The sequence below is a fragment of the Spermophilus citellus genome, assembly GCF_964194105.1.
Source record: "Spermophilus citellus genome assembly, chromosome: 10".
In the NCBI taxonomy this organism is placed as follows: domain Eukaryota; kingdom Metazoa; phylum Chordata; class Mammalia; order Rodentia; family Sciuridae; genus Spermophilus; species Spermophilus citellus.
The window spans coordinates 66,873,587-66,885,756 of record NC_138197.1 but is presented as its reverse complement, the minus strand read 5'-3'; the positions used below and the strand labels follow the sequence as shown (position 1 = coordinate 66,885,756).

The window sequence follows — 12,170 nt, the reverse complement described above, 5'->3', positions numbered from 1 at the left end:
ACAGTGCTAAATCCTAGCCCAGGCATGGCTTCAACCATTGAGAACTTACACTGGAGGCTTGGGCTTCGATCCTGCCAATGTAGAAACCACCAGGCTCCAGTCCCTTTCTCTTCCCTGCCCCCAGCTAATTTCCTGCCATTACCTTGCAGGAAGGCTTTTATGGCAAGAGGGAATGGGGCAGAGCAACGAGGATGGGTAGAGGAGGATGCAGCTGCCCAAGGAACTAAAGAGCCCTTTCTCCCTACCATTGGGTCAGCCCATCCAGGGTGTGGCCCCATTGGCTGGAAGCTTGGGCATCTCCTGACGACAAGCTCTGGGTGTGGGCAAGGATGTCTTGTTCTGAATTTTTCCAAGTAGCTCCATAGAAGCTATGGTGAAGTAGGTACCAGAGCATAGGGGGAGAATCAAGTTGGTGACTGGCTGATGGGCTGGTCATGTGCGTGTGACATATTCCCTTTAGACATGCTCAGAAATAACTAGGGGAACTTTGAAAGAGGGGAAACAGACCTTAGTTACTGTGATGGAAAAATTTTTACATATGTATCTGTCTGTACATATGTGTATATGTATGTGTGTGTGTGTGTGTGTGTGTGTGTGTGTATACATATATAATAAAAGCATGCTACATTTTACTGTATCAATATGACATCTTATTATCCCTTATTAAATTTAAGCTTACATATAGGTAAGACTTTATACAGGAGAACATATAGGGAAAATATTTATGAATAAAAGAATAGAGTAAAAATATACCTTTTAGGACACTGAAATCTCATGTACCTTGCATATCAAAAGAGACAATAGATGAGTTGATCCTGTTGCCTCATTTTGCATTTAAAATTGTTATCGATTCCAATTTACACAACAAGTTGCTGATAAAATATCAATTTTTTAAATATCAATTTTTATAAAGCATGTCCAGCATGAGATTGTTTTCACTAAAGTTCCTGTCTTTCTCTTAGCTATATGATCATGGTGTTATTTTATAATCATTTCCTTTAGGACTGAGGGTCTATGAGAAAATCTTACCATGAATGATTGCACCAGAGTTCAAGTACATGACTTTCTTTTCCCAGCTGCAGAGATGCTGGCAGTTCCCCCTCTCTACAGGGACCTTCCCTCCAGACAATGCAAAGCTGCCTTCCTAGGCTTCAACCTCTTTTACTCAGAGCTGCCACGTTATTTTCCACCTGGAGAATCAGTTTTAACTCAGTCCAGAGGAACCTTACACTTGGGAAATCTACGTTGAGTCACTTGAGTACCCAGAGTTCACAGCAGATTTCTACATAGTTTCATCTATAACAGGGGCTCCTTTAAAATCAGAAAATTTAAAAGACCCAGCCATTGCCCTGACAAACTCCATTTTGTTTCTATGATCTTTTCTTTTAAGTTATTTCTCTGACCAAGTTTCCTATAGGCAGACATCTCGTGCTGAGAATGGAAGCTGAACAGAAACTGTTCCCCAAGTCCTGGTACAGGGAAGACACCCACACAACCTGCTGAGCCAGGTGTGCCACAGCTGGACCAGACTGCAGGTACATATGCACATCTCTTGGCTCCCTGCTTTTGCTCTTCCCCTCTGTGATTCTGAAGCTGTCATCAGTATGGAGAAGACAGATTTCTAGGCTAGCTCTTATCCCAGTTTTGGCCCAGCTGAGAATGAATTCATTTCCTGCTTCAACATTGGTTCACTCTTCGTTAATGAAACTCTTGATCTTCAAGTCAAGCCTCTGGTTGGGGTCCCCAGTAATACTTCTACCTAAATCTTCCATTGGACACTAGTGTCTTTGTTATCCTGTCCCCAATTTCCAGTTCCATGATCAAAGAACTCTCTGACTGAAGTGTCCCTTTAGTTTTCTGACAGGGTCTCTTCTTTGTCTACTCTTCCCCCTAGAATGTCCCAACTCTTTCTAGAGGTCAAGGTCTTTAGGCTGCCTCTCCTACTTGGTCCTCCTACTCCTCCACACTATGGCTAGTTGTCACCAGGTTTCTGTATTTGGCCTACTAGACTGCCCCCCACCCCCAATGCACCACTTAAATCCCTCTCCTCAGTGGGTTAGTCTAGTCTAGATAGCTTAACCTTAATGGGATCAAAAACCATTTAGGGAACCTGTTAAAAATTGGATTCTTGGGGCTCATCCCAGGGATTCTGATTCTATACGTCTAGGGTGAAACTAAGGAAACGTTTACATTCCCATTCAGGGTGTCTGTCACAAAACATTGATGTGGTCCCAGGTTTTATGTCATTTGGACCCATCCTGCTGAAGTTCATGGGCCTGGTCTCAGGAGTAAGCAGCATTCATATAGTAGGAATGGACCCTGAAACACAAAGAACCCAACACTGTTTGGGCCTGAGTTATTCCCTGAAATTGTTAGGGTCCTAGGATAGGATGAGAGCTGACCTTACAAATAGACATCTCCCTCCAAACCCAGAGTGGTTTCAGGCATTTCAAGAGTTTGAAGTGTGGTTTCCAAACCTAGTCACACATTAGAATGACACAAGGTATGTGACTGAAATATAGATTAAAGGGCCACAGCCCAAATTCTCAGTGAATTGACTTCTTCTGAATGGATTCTAGGACTTCCTGATTTACCCCATGCTTTTGATGAATCTGAGGCAATCCTGTGGTTGTTGGGTCTGCAATCAGGTTCTCTAGGGATATGCACATTTCCTCCTGCTACCTAAAATTCCACAGTTAGAGGTTTATCACTTTGTCTTAAAGGTTATTCTGTTAAACATACTAACATCCATGGGATAGAGGGTCTCTTCAAATGTCAGAGAATATAAATAATTAACATGAAATTATAACCATGATGTTTTGGGGAAGGTATTTAGGTATATTCCCCTTAGAACCATGTGGCTGCTTAGTTCTGCATTGCTTCACACTTACCCACTGACACTGCTACCTCTGTAGCAAGTGCTTTCGTGTAGAATATTTCTTTTTACATATTTGCACCCCTCCAATAGACTGCAAAATCTTAAACAGGAAGCATCTAATTAATTTCTGTATCTTAGACATTGTTCAACATGTGTGTTCAGTCAATTGTTGCTTAATCAACAGCAGAGAGCACCTTAGTCTACACACCCCAATGCTAGTGGGTTTATCAGTCCTTTTCCTCTGAGTAGATTTTGATATGGAGAACCTGAGGACATCAGGATGCCACCTCCTCTGGGATGAGAGAAAGCTGAAGACACATTAGACAGATGCCAAGTGGTCATCTCTTTCGCTGAGGTCAGCTCTCCCATGGCAGGATAGTTTTTAGCTGCCATAACACAGCTCTGCAAGGTTTGCTTTATAGACAAGCAGGAGAGGTTCCTAAGGCTTGTTTGCCCCCCAAATATTTAGTTGTTGATATCTGAATAAAAAACATCTGATAAAATGAGAAAAATTTCATTAACGAGGTGGCCAGCCATTCCACATCTGGAAGCAAAGTAGGGAGTTGATTTTATATTGGGGCAAAATACTCTTTCTTTCCTGAAAGAAAGAGGAAATAGGACAATGGACAGTAATGCAGGGACCAGTTTAAATAGGAGGACAATTAAATGAGAAGGCAGGACGGGGTACCAACAGTATATTCCTTCCCATGTACTCTTCTGTCTAACGCCAATCTAAGGAAGAGTGTGCTTTACCCAGTAAGATGATTTTGAAGTGAGAGAAGTGGTCACAGAATATAGGTTTATAAACAAAAGAGTCAATCTGAAGAGGATGTTTGGAATTTATATTCAGAGACCAAATGTCATGACCATCCTGACCTTACCTTTGAATAGGTAAGGTCCTTGCTTAGCATCTGGATGGCCATCTGAAGTGAAAACTGCCATTTTAAGGAAAAAATTTCTCTTTCTGGCCCAAGGGCATTTCTGAGAAAGGCTCACCACTTCTTCATATCAAGCCAACCCCTAACCACCCACATCAGGACCGGCCTGGCTCTGAATCCTGAGCCCTCCCCATAAATGTCCTGGAACCCAAGCCTATTTTGCCTTTCTCCACTATAGAGAGATGGCCTTTATTTGTCAACTCTGACAAATTAACTCTCTGCCTGGTCTCCATCTTTCATTTCTCGCTTACCCATCTCTTGTTCCTCGCTTTCCCTTCAATAGGGATGGTCAAGTTTATCTGGTAAGATTTTCCCTTCATGCTGTGAATTCAACCAGTAACATGAAAATTGCTTGCATTAAAAGACACAAGCAGAACCTAAGCTAGAGGTGTGACTTTGTCCTTTACACATTAAATATTGCAGAATCTTGCAACATGTCTTTCCTAACAAACTACCCACTGCAATATGTCAACATAACTCTAAGAACAAATGTGGGATTGACTGTAAATCTCAGTCAAGTTGCTTTTTTTCTTGCTTGTTTGTTTAAGGCTTAAAGGAACCTCTCTAAATTTTAAGTACCAACAAGCAAAACCTCACACTCATCCTCTAGTTGTTTCCTCAGTGAAATCTTCCCTCAGGCTCAATCTTTCCTTCACTGCAGTTTTGTCATTTTATATTTATTTGTGCCATGACTTGGATTAAAATATTTTCTCCTACCAAACTGTAAACTTCATGAGGACAAGGATTGTGTCTGTTCTTCTCTATTCTATCCCCAGTACCTAGCTGTTAGGAGGTACCCAATAAATACCTGTGATATTGGAGGACGAGTAAATGGGATTTTTCGAGGGAGGAAGTGGGGTCACCAGATCCAAATAATGGGAGTGCCCATGGGCAAGCACAGTAAAGGAAGCCATGTCTCAAGGGAAGGCAGTGTCCGAGGGGCTCAGCCTCCTTCAAGAGGTCTTCATATTCAAGCCTTCCTTTGCACAGTCATATCAACCAGCATTTTAACCTTTGATTTTCTGGTTGGAATATTCTTCTGAGATGTGCCCCACTCTTCAAAACTTGGCACATGTACATAGTCCTGTGTTTATGGGCTGTTGAAAGCTAACTAGGCAGGATGGCTATTATGGTTCAGTATATGTATAAGGCTTAGTCCCCAATGCAGCCATGTTCAGAGATGGGGCTTTGGGAAAGTTATGAGATCACGAGGACTCTGATTCATCTATTTATCAGTGGGTTAATCCATTGATGGATCCATAATTCAGTGAACCATTGGGAGGTATGGAAACTATAGGAGATGGGATCTACTTGGAAAAAGTAAGTCACTGGGGGAGGGGAGTATACCTGTAAAGGGGATTTCTTGTCCCTGACTCTTTTCTCACTCTCTCCGCCATACCCTTCCCAGCCATTTTGAAATGAGCAAATTTGATTGGCCATCCCCTTTCACCATGATGTTCTGCTCCACCATAAGCCCAGAAAAAAAAAAAATGGAGCCAGCGCTAATGATGAACTGAAACCATGAGCCAAAATAAATCTTTCCTTCTTTGAGTTGCTTTTCTCGGGTATTTTGTCACAATGAAGAAAAGCTAAATAATACAATGACTATGAAACACAAGAGCCAGGCCTGACCTCCCACTTTCCTGGCAACCTCATCGGAGAAGGGACTAAAAAGGGCATTGGTTTCCTGAGCGAAGTAGGAGACAGAATCTCCCTTGCTCAGTAGAAGTTGCATAGAGGGGCATAGAAGGTGACTCTGTAAGACTTTACTTCTCCAATATCTCATACAGGTTAGGAAGATGCCCTCTTTCAGTCTGAAATAAGATAAGCACCCACCCCATACACAACATAAAACCACTTAAGCATTAACATGCTAACTAGGTCTTAAAAGATGAGAAAAAGTGAAGTAGAAGGCAGAGTCCCATAACAAGGGCTTCCAGGAAGAAGGGACAATATGTTGAGAAGTGCTAAGGGACGGAAGACCATGGCATTGGGAAGCTAGAGGACAATAAGAGGTTTATAGTGCTGGCTATACGGAGGGGTAAGATTGGTGCCCTGAGTGTAAAGCTGGAAAAGGAAGTAGAGGCCTTGGAGGACTTGACTGGTATATAGTATCACTTCCAGAGCAGTGAGATGAAAGCCAACCTCCTTGGTGCTGGGTGTCGAATCCTAACCACATGGGCACAGATTCCGCTCTCTGAGATTTATCCAGATGTTACATAGTCTCAGCTCTCCCTTGCACCTCCGGGATGGGACCTCACAATCTTCATCCTGAAACCCCAATCTTGGACACCCGAGTTGAACTTGTTAGAGTCCTGATCTAGTCTGGTATTTTTGTTTTTAGATCAGTATCTGTTGGTTTCATCATATGTGAAACTGAGACAGTGAGTGATCTATTCAAGTATTCTCAGCAAGAACTAGTCAGTGGCATATTTAGAAAACATAACACTAAAGAAACTCGACAGAAAGACAGTTCATGGATTTACTTCTTAGCAGAGAGATTAAATTCACATTTATATAAAAGAAAATCATTAATCATTATATTGTCATTAGAAGATATATAAAGGTTCAGTAATTGTGATAAAATGAGATAATTACCTTTTAAGAGTTATATTTCAAATCATAATTTTATGGTTAAACATGCCATTTGGGATTGGCTTCATTGTAAACAGAAAAACAATAATGGGTCTTAATAAAGAAAAGGCTCAGAAGAAAGGAGGTGAGCTGTGGGAGGGAATACACTGAATTTGGAGTCAAAAAACCTTGTTCATGCTCCAGTTCTGTCATTCTTTGGTTCTAAGTCCTTGCATAAGTCACTTAACATCTCTGAGCCTCATTTTCTTTTCTCTTTAAGGGGTGGGGACAATAGCAATACCTACAGGACAGGTTTGTTTTAGTACAAAATGTCATAACACATGTGAAGATGCTTTGTAACTTAGAACAATTTTACTAATTGTGATAATCACTGATTGAAAAAATACTTTGTTAAAACTCCACTGCCGAACAAAACACCATTATAGAAACGTCCAATAAATCAGTGCTATCAAACTTGACAACAATAATCCACAAACCAAGGAAATCTATAGCATTGTCATGGTATTTGAATTGTATTTGAATAATAATCATGTTCTATTTCTTTCCTAGGGTATTTTTTGTATTACTCCCTATTAATGGCTGCTCTCTGTATTGTTGGACCTGAGAGATATTCCTCTAGAAGGGCCCATGATCACAGAGAAATACTGCAAGCTTCTTACCAATCCAGAAAGTCACAAAGATTTTCAGCGACTGAAACCTCTGGGAACTCACACGATAACTACAACATGATGTTTGCCAAATTTATGGGAGCATAGAACTCCATTTCCTAGTATTGACTTTAGTTCTAAAGAATATGTACTGTGAATTTTTTGTATAGGCTTTTCTTAAAACAATAGTGGCCACAACAAAACCAATAGCCACTCTGAGGACCAGTGTGCTAATAAAACTTTAGAGTAGAGAGCTGCAACCAATTCAGCTTTATCAAAATGATGAATAAATTCTAATTGCTATGTAAGCTCTTCTATTTGTTGCAAACATTTAATTTTCCTCTATCATTAGGTGAATTTGTAGTACTATTTGTAAATAACTTTTTCCAGAAAAGCAGGCTTTTTGTTGTTGTTGTTGGTAGCACAGAAGATAAAGAAATATCAGCTGTCTCCTACCGCTCAGACATTGCTCTGAGATGGTCTCCAACTCTACTGTTATGGAAAATAACCACAGAAGATGACAAACTTGATCATTGCTCAATACTTCATTGTTTTATAGATGAACATAAGACTCTTTTTACCTCAACCCGCAACTTGATTAATATTACCAGCATATAAAGATGAATAACCCATCGTTCTTCATTAAACTAGGCAATGAACCAAGTTTTGATTTCTTTTGAACTAAAATATATATGCCAAGAACTGATTATATAGTTCATTAAAAAGTTGAGTAGTTGCACAGGAAACTTGTTTCTGTCTTAGAATTGCTTTGATCTGTTCTTCACTTGGTATTTTCTCTGGAATAGCCTTTTGTTTTCTAAACCTGACTTTTGCTTTTACGATATATCAAGTTAGTCAAGGAGGAATACATATCTACCTTCACTTCTTGCTACTCCTCTCCTAATCTTGCCTATTTTTTTGGACATTTTAGTGCCTTTATAAAATATACTTATATTTTTAAAATAAGAATCAGTGTTGCTGGCTGCAATGGAGCACACCTGTAATCCCAGAGATTTGGGAGGCTGAGACAGGACGATTGCAGGTTCAAGACCAGTCTCAGCATATTAGTGAGGCCCTAAGCAGTTTAGCAAGAACCTATCTCAAAATTAAAGAAACAAAAAAGGGGGGGCTAAGGATTAACTCAATGGTAAAGTCCCCCTGGGTTCAATCCCCATTACAAAAAAGAAAAAAGAATCCATGTAGAACCATGATAGTTTAAAGACAGTTTGCTTTTAGCAAGCTTAAAAGGACTTTAAAATTATTCTGATATATGTAAACTTCTTGATGTGATAAACTGAAAAGGCATATCATATATGGTCAGGGAAGCTAATCAATTTATAAAACTAAACATTTCTCCTATTTTTTTAAGGTTCCAAAATGGTACATGAAAGTAAGTATTGCCTCATCCTGCTATTGAATTTGTACTATTGGATGGTTTTAGTCTAATCTGATGTGTGTATGTGGTGTATATATGTCTATGCATGTGTGTGTGTGTTAAGGTAGTGTTTTTGTACTTTTTCTTTTCACATCTTTATTAGTGCATTTTAGTTCTACATAACAGTGGGACTTATTGTTACATATTCATACATGCACACAATATAACAATATAATTTGATCAAAATCACTCCCCACCACTTCACCCTTCCTCCCCTTTCCCCATCTCTTCCTCCCTAATCTTCCCACCTTTCCTCTTCTAATCCCTCTTTGGTTTTCATGAGATTCCCACCCCAATCCCACCTTTCTTTTCCTTTTTCTTTTTCAGTTTCCACATAGGAAAATACATGGTTCTTGACCTTCTGAGTTTGGCTTCTTTCCTTTAACATAAGGGTCTCAATATTCCTGATTACTACACATCATCCAGGTGTATTCCTGTTGTTACTGTGTTTTTTTAAGTGTTAAAGGGCAGCTGGTGTTACAGGTATTGGAAACTATGAAATGAATGAGAAGGTACTAGGTGTTCATGATATGGATAAATGGTGAGACTCACCATTCTGAATAAAGTTAAATTGGATGTGTGAGAATTCAGAAAGTAGTGCGTGTTTCCTGTTGAGTTTTGCTCAACTGTGGGTCAGGTCTCCATTGGTGATTTTCTTCCCCCTAAAGAATGACAACTGACTACTAAATAAACAGGTTTCTGAGCATATTTGTTACATAGGCCTTTCTTTGAAACAATAATTTTGCCAAACATCAGAATATGATTTTACTTAGTTTTCTTTAGGATGATAGGTAGAAACTTTAACAAGCAGAATTGAAGTGTTATTCATTATAGCCTAATTTCTTCTTCACATATATTGAGGATTATGCTTGATCTAGAATTCCGGGGGTGTGGAGAAGTTCCCACAAAAGACCCATGGGTGAGTACTAGCCAGCTGTCCCATTTTGCTCATGAATGAAGTGACTTTTACAGTGCATAACAGGTTGTTGTTTTTTTTTATTATTATTTTGTATTCCTTCTCCATATTTTTTTTCTTTAGGTAAAGTTCAAGTTTGCCCCCCAAACTGTGAAACTTTACTGTTTCACCTACCCTGAACCCCCTGAAGATCAACATGTATTCCTGCACATAGGAACATGCAATAAACGCATCTTTAACCAGTGAAGAAAACTAATCGTTAAAAATAAACTCACACTCAGTTCTTCTCTGTTATTAGGGACCCAGGAAAGAGGTAGCAGGGACTGAGCTCCAGGGTTCTCTAGGGGGACAGCTGGACTACTCGGCCCCACCTGGGAGGATGCTTTTGTTTACATCTCAGGTTGCCGCCCGACGATTGGTGGCTGGTCTGGAAGGGAGGGTCCGCAGGAAACGCGACACTGGGGATGCTGCCCCCTATCACATGATGGAAATTTCCACCCTTTAGAAAGGCGAAAAGAAAAGAAGGAAGGGTCTTTCAATCCACCCTTTTCCGATACTTCCCCTGGATTCCAATCGGAAGAGGGTAGAAAAAGAGGCGGGTGAGTGAAATTTTGCACATTTTCTGTTAAACTTGGAGCTTGTTGGTGTGTAAACTTGTGGTTGGGTACTAGCCTGGATGGGCTGGTGTGTTAGCACCGGGACACGCACACGTGTGTAGCCCTGTCTTTTAGCCGTCTGGGGCTTAAGTTAGGCGGTGTGGCTCTTCGCAAGTTGTGGATAGTTCCCGGTTCTTCTTACTTTCCAAAGGACCACACTCTGGGTGGGCTATTGCAGGCTAATGACTGGATTGACTTGAAATAAAGTCAACCCCGCACGCGGAAGGAAGGAGATTGCCTGGAAAGGCTCCTGCGGGACTCGCTTTCCAAAGGGAGGTGATTATGCCAAGGTAGCCTGTGGGGCTGGGGTGGGGGTGGGGATGGGGCATCCCGTGCCTGCCCGGGTCGGGGATTCCCTTGGCACTGGGGTTTAGAGTCGGCTGTATGGGGATTGCCTTCCACTGCTGTGGCCACGCAGCTGAGGGGTCCCACCGCGCTAGGGGAGCGGTTTCGCGTCCCCTCAGGGTATTGCCGGCTAGGTGTTACCCGAGTCGTTGGACCCGTGCCCGTGTCCTCAGGATGGGGACACCCGGCGCACGGTTTAAAATAGACCCGGCGTCCCTAACAGCTCGGGCGCCCCGATGGCCAGTGTGATTCTCCGGGTGGGGGGGTCCTAGCCTGGGGAACTTCCCAGAGTTTCTCTTGCCGTAGAGGAAGGCTAAGCGGTTCTGGGTCCGGGGACTCATTTTGGGATGGTAGGAGGGTTAGCCACAGAGCAGCACCCCCGGATTTGGGAGCCTGTTGCGCGCTGGAGCCAAGGGGAGGGGCGATGCAGAAATGCCGAGTCCAAGGCTGCTGGGCTCGAGGGGGCGTCCGGGGGATGAAGAGAAGAGGCGAGAAGTCCAGGGAGGAGGGGGAGAAGTGGTAAGAGGCCAGATCGGCGGGAACAAGGGCAGAAAGGAAAGCAGAGCCAGGAGTAGCGAATGGAGGAAGGAGGGAAGGAATGGAATGAAGGAAGGGAGCTGGTCTCAGGAAGCCCCAGGAAAGGTGAGCAGGGAGCACCTCCAGCTCCGGGAGAGGCGGGAGGTGAGCGCAGCAAACAGACAGCTGTGCTCTGAGGGCAGCGCGCAAAAAGCGAGCCTTTGTCTACTGTTGGTACAGGTGGACGCTGCACCCTGGCCCCTTGGCGAGATGGGGGTTGAGGGAGGAGCGAATCTTCCTGCAACTCGTCGTCATCCATCTGGGAGAGGTGGGCAGAAAGCCCCTTCTATATACGCGCCGCCGTGGCCAACTCAGGAGATGCGCTCCTGGCTGTTGGGTTGATTGGAGGAAGAAGGGGGGAACTAAGTTGAGAAACTCAGGCGAGGGAAACCTGGTCATGGTTATGTCAGGGTGTCTGCAGGGGACTTGAGAAACTAGACTGAGGCCTGGAGATCCCAAGCCCCAGACCATGATAGACCCTTTAAGGGAGGACAGTTGGAGCTTGAAATCTAATGCTCAGAGCAAAAGGTACATCACCCTACATGTCTGGGGTGAGGTGGGGAGGGGAACTTAAATAGAAAAAGAAGCCTAGAAGCCGCCCTGGAGTAGCCAGGGCACTTCTCACAACCAACCTCCTTCGCTGTGTCCCATCCCCCAAAAGGGCTGGATCAATTCCCCTGGTTATCTACGTGGAAGCTCAGCTTCTGGCCCAAAGGGGAAGTAGGAACCCACCAGGACTTAAATTTGGATCGCTTCCTTCCCCATTTGCCCATTTGCTGGTGTTTGTTTGTTTGTTGTATAGCCATCCTTATTTGCTTCGGAGGACTGAAACACGATCATTAGATTATTACGAGTAGATTGCCTTATGTTGTAAAAAAAAAAAAAAACATCTTACACCTGTGTCACAATTTCCAGGGCCTAGAAGCTATGTGGTTAGGGTTTGCTTCAATTGCCTTTTTGTGGACCTTCATTTTTGGGGGATTGTACGGTGAGGAAATCAGCCTCTAATTGTTGTTGTTGTTCCCACTTTTAAAAAGTAGTAAAATTGTTAGACTTTCTCATGCAACACAAGAATTGTGGGGGTGGGAAGGGAGGAGAGAGAAGGAGAGACTCAAATTTTAACAAGTGAATCTACAGAAAATTTATGTTTTTGATAAAAATCTGTAAGGATAGAGACACTGAAG

At 42.5% G+C, this 12,170-nt stretch overlaps 1 protein-coding gene and 1 long non-coding RNA gene across 9 annotated transcripts in view; one reads left to right on the top strand and one right to left on the bottom strand.

The window, feature by feature from the left end:
- LOC308658802 overlaps nucleotides 1–12,170 on the bottom strand; it is a 64,364-nt gene that overhangs the window by 6,174 nt on the left and 46,020 nt on the right. The window lies entirely within an intron of this gene.
- Nucleotides 9,713–12,170, top strand: part of SLC38A4 (solute carrier family 38 member 4) — a 63,761-nt gene continuing 61,303 nt past the window's right edge. Inside the window, exon 1 of one of the 6 annotated variants that reach the window (XM_081311704.1) lies at nucleotides 9,713–10,008. Coding sequence is in view for 1 of the 6 variants with exons in the window: in XM_081311708.1 (XP_081167834.1) it covers nucleotides 10,348–10,355 (8 nt within the window). In the remaining 5 variants the exon portion in view is untranslated. The other 5 variants (XM_081311709.1, XM_081311707.1, XM_081311708.1 and 2 more) reach the window with 5 other exon arrangements.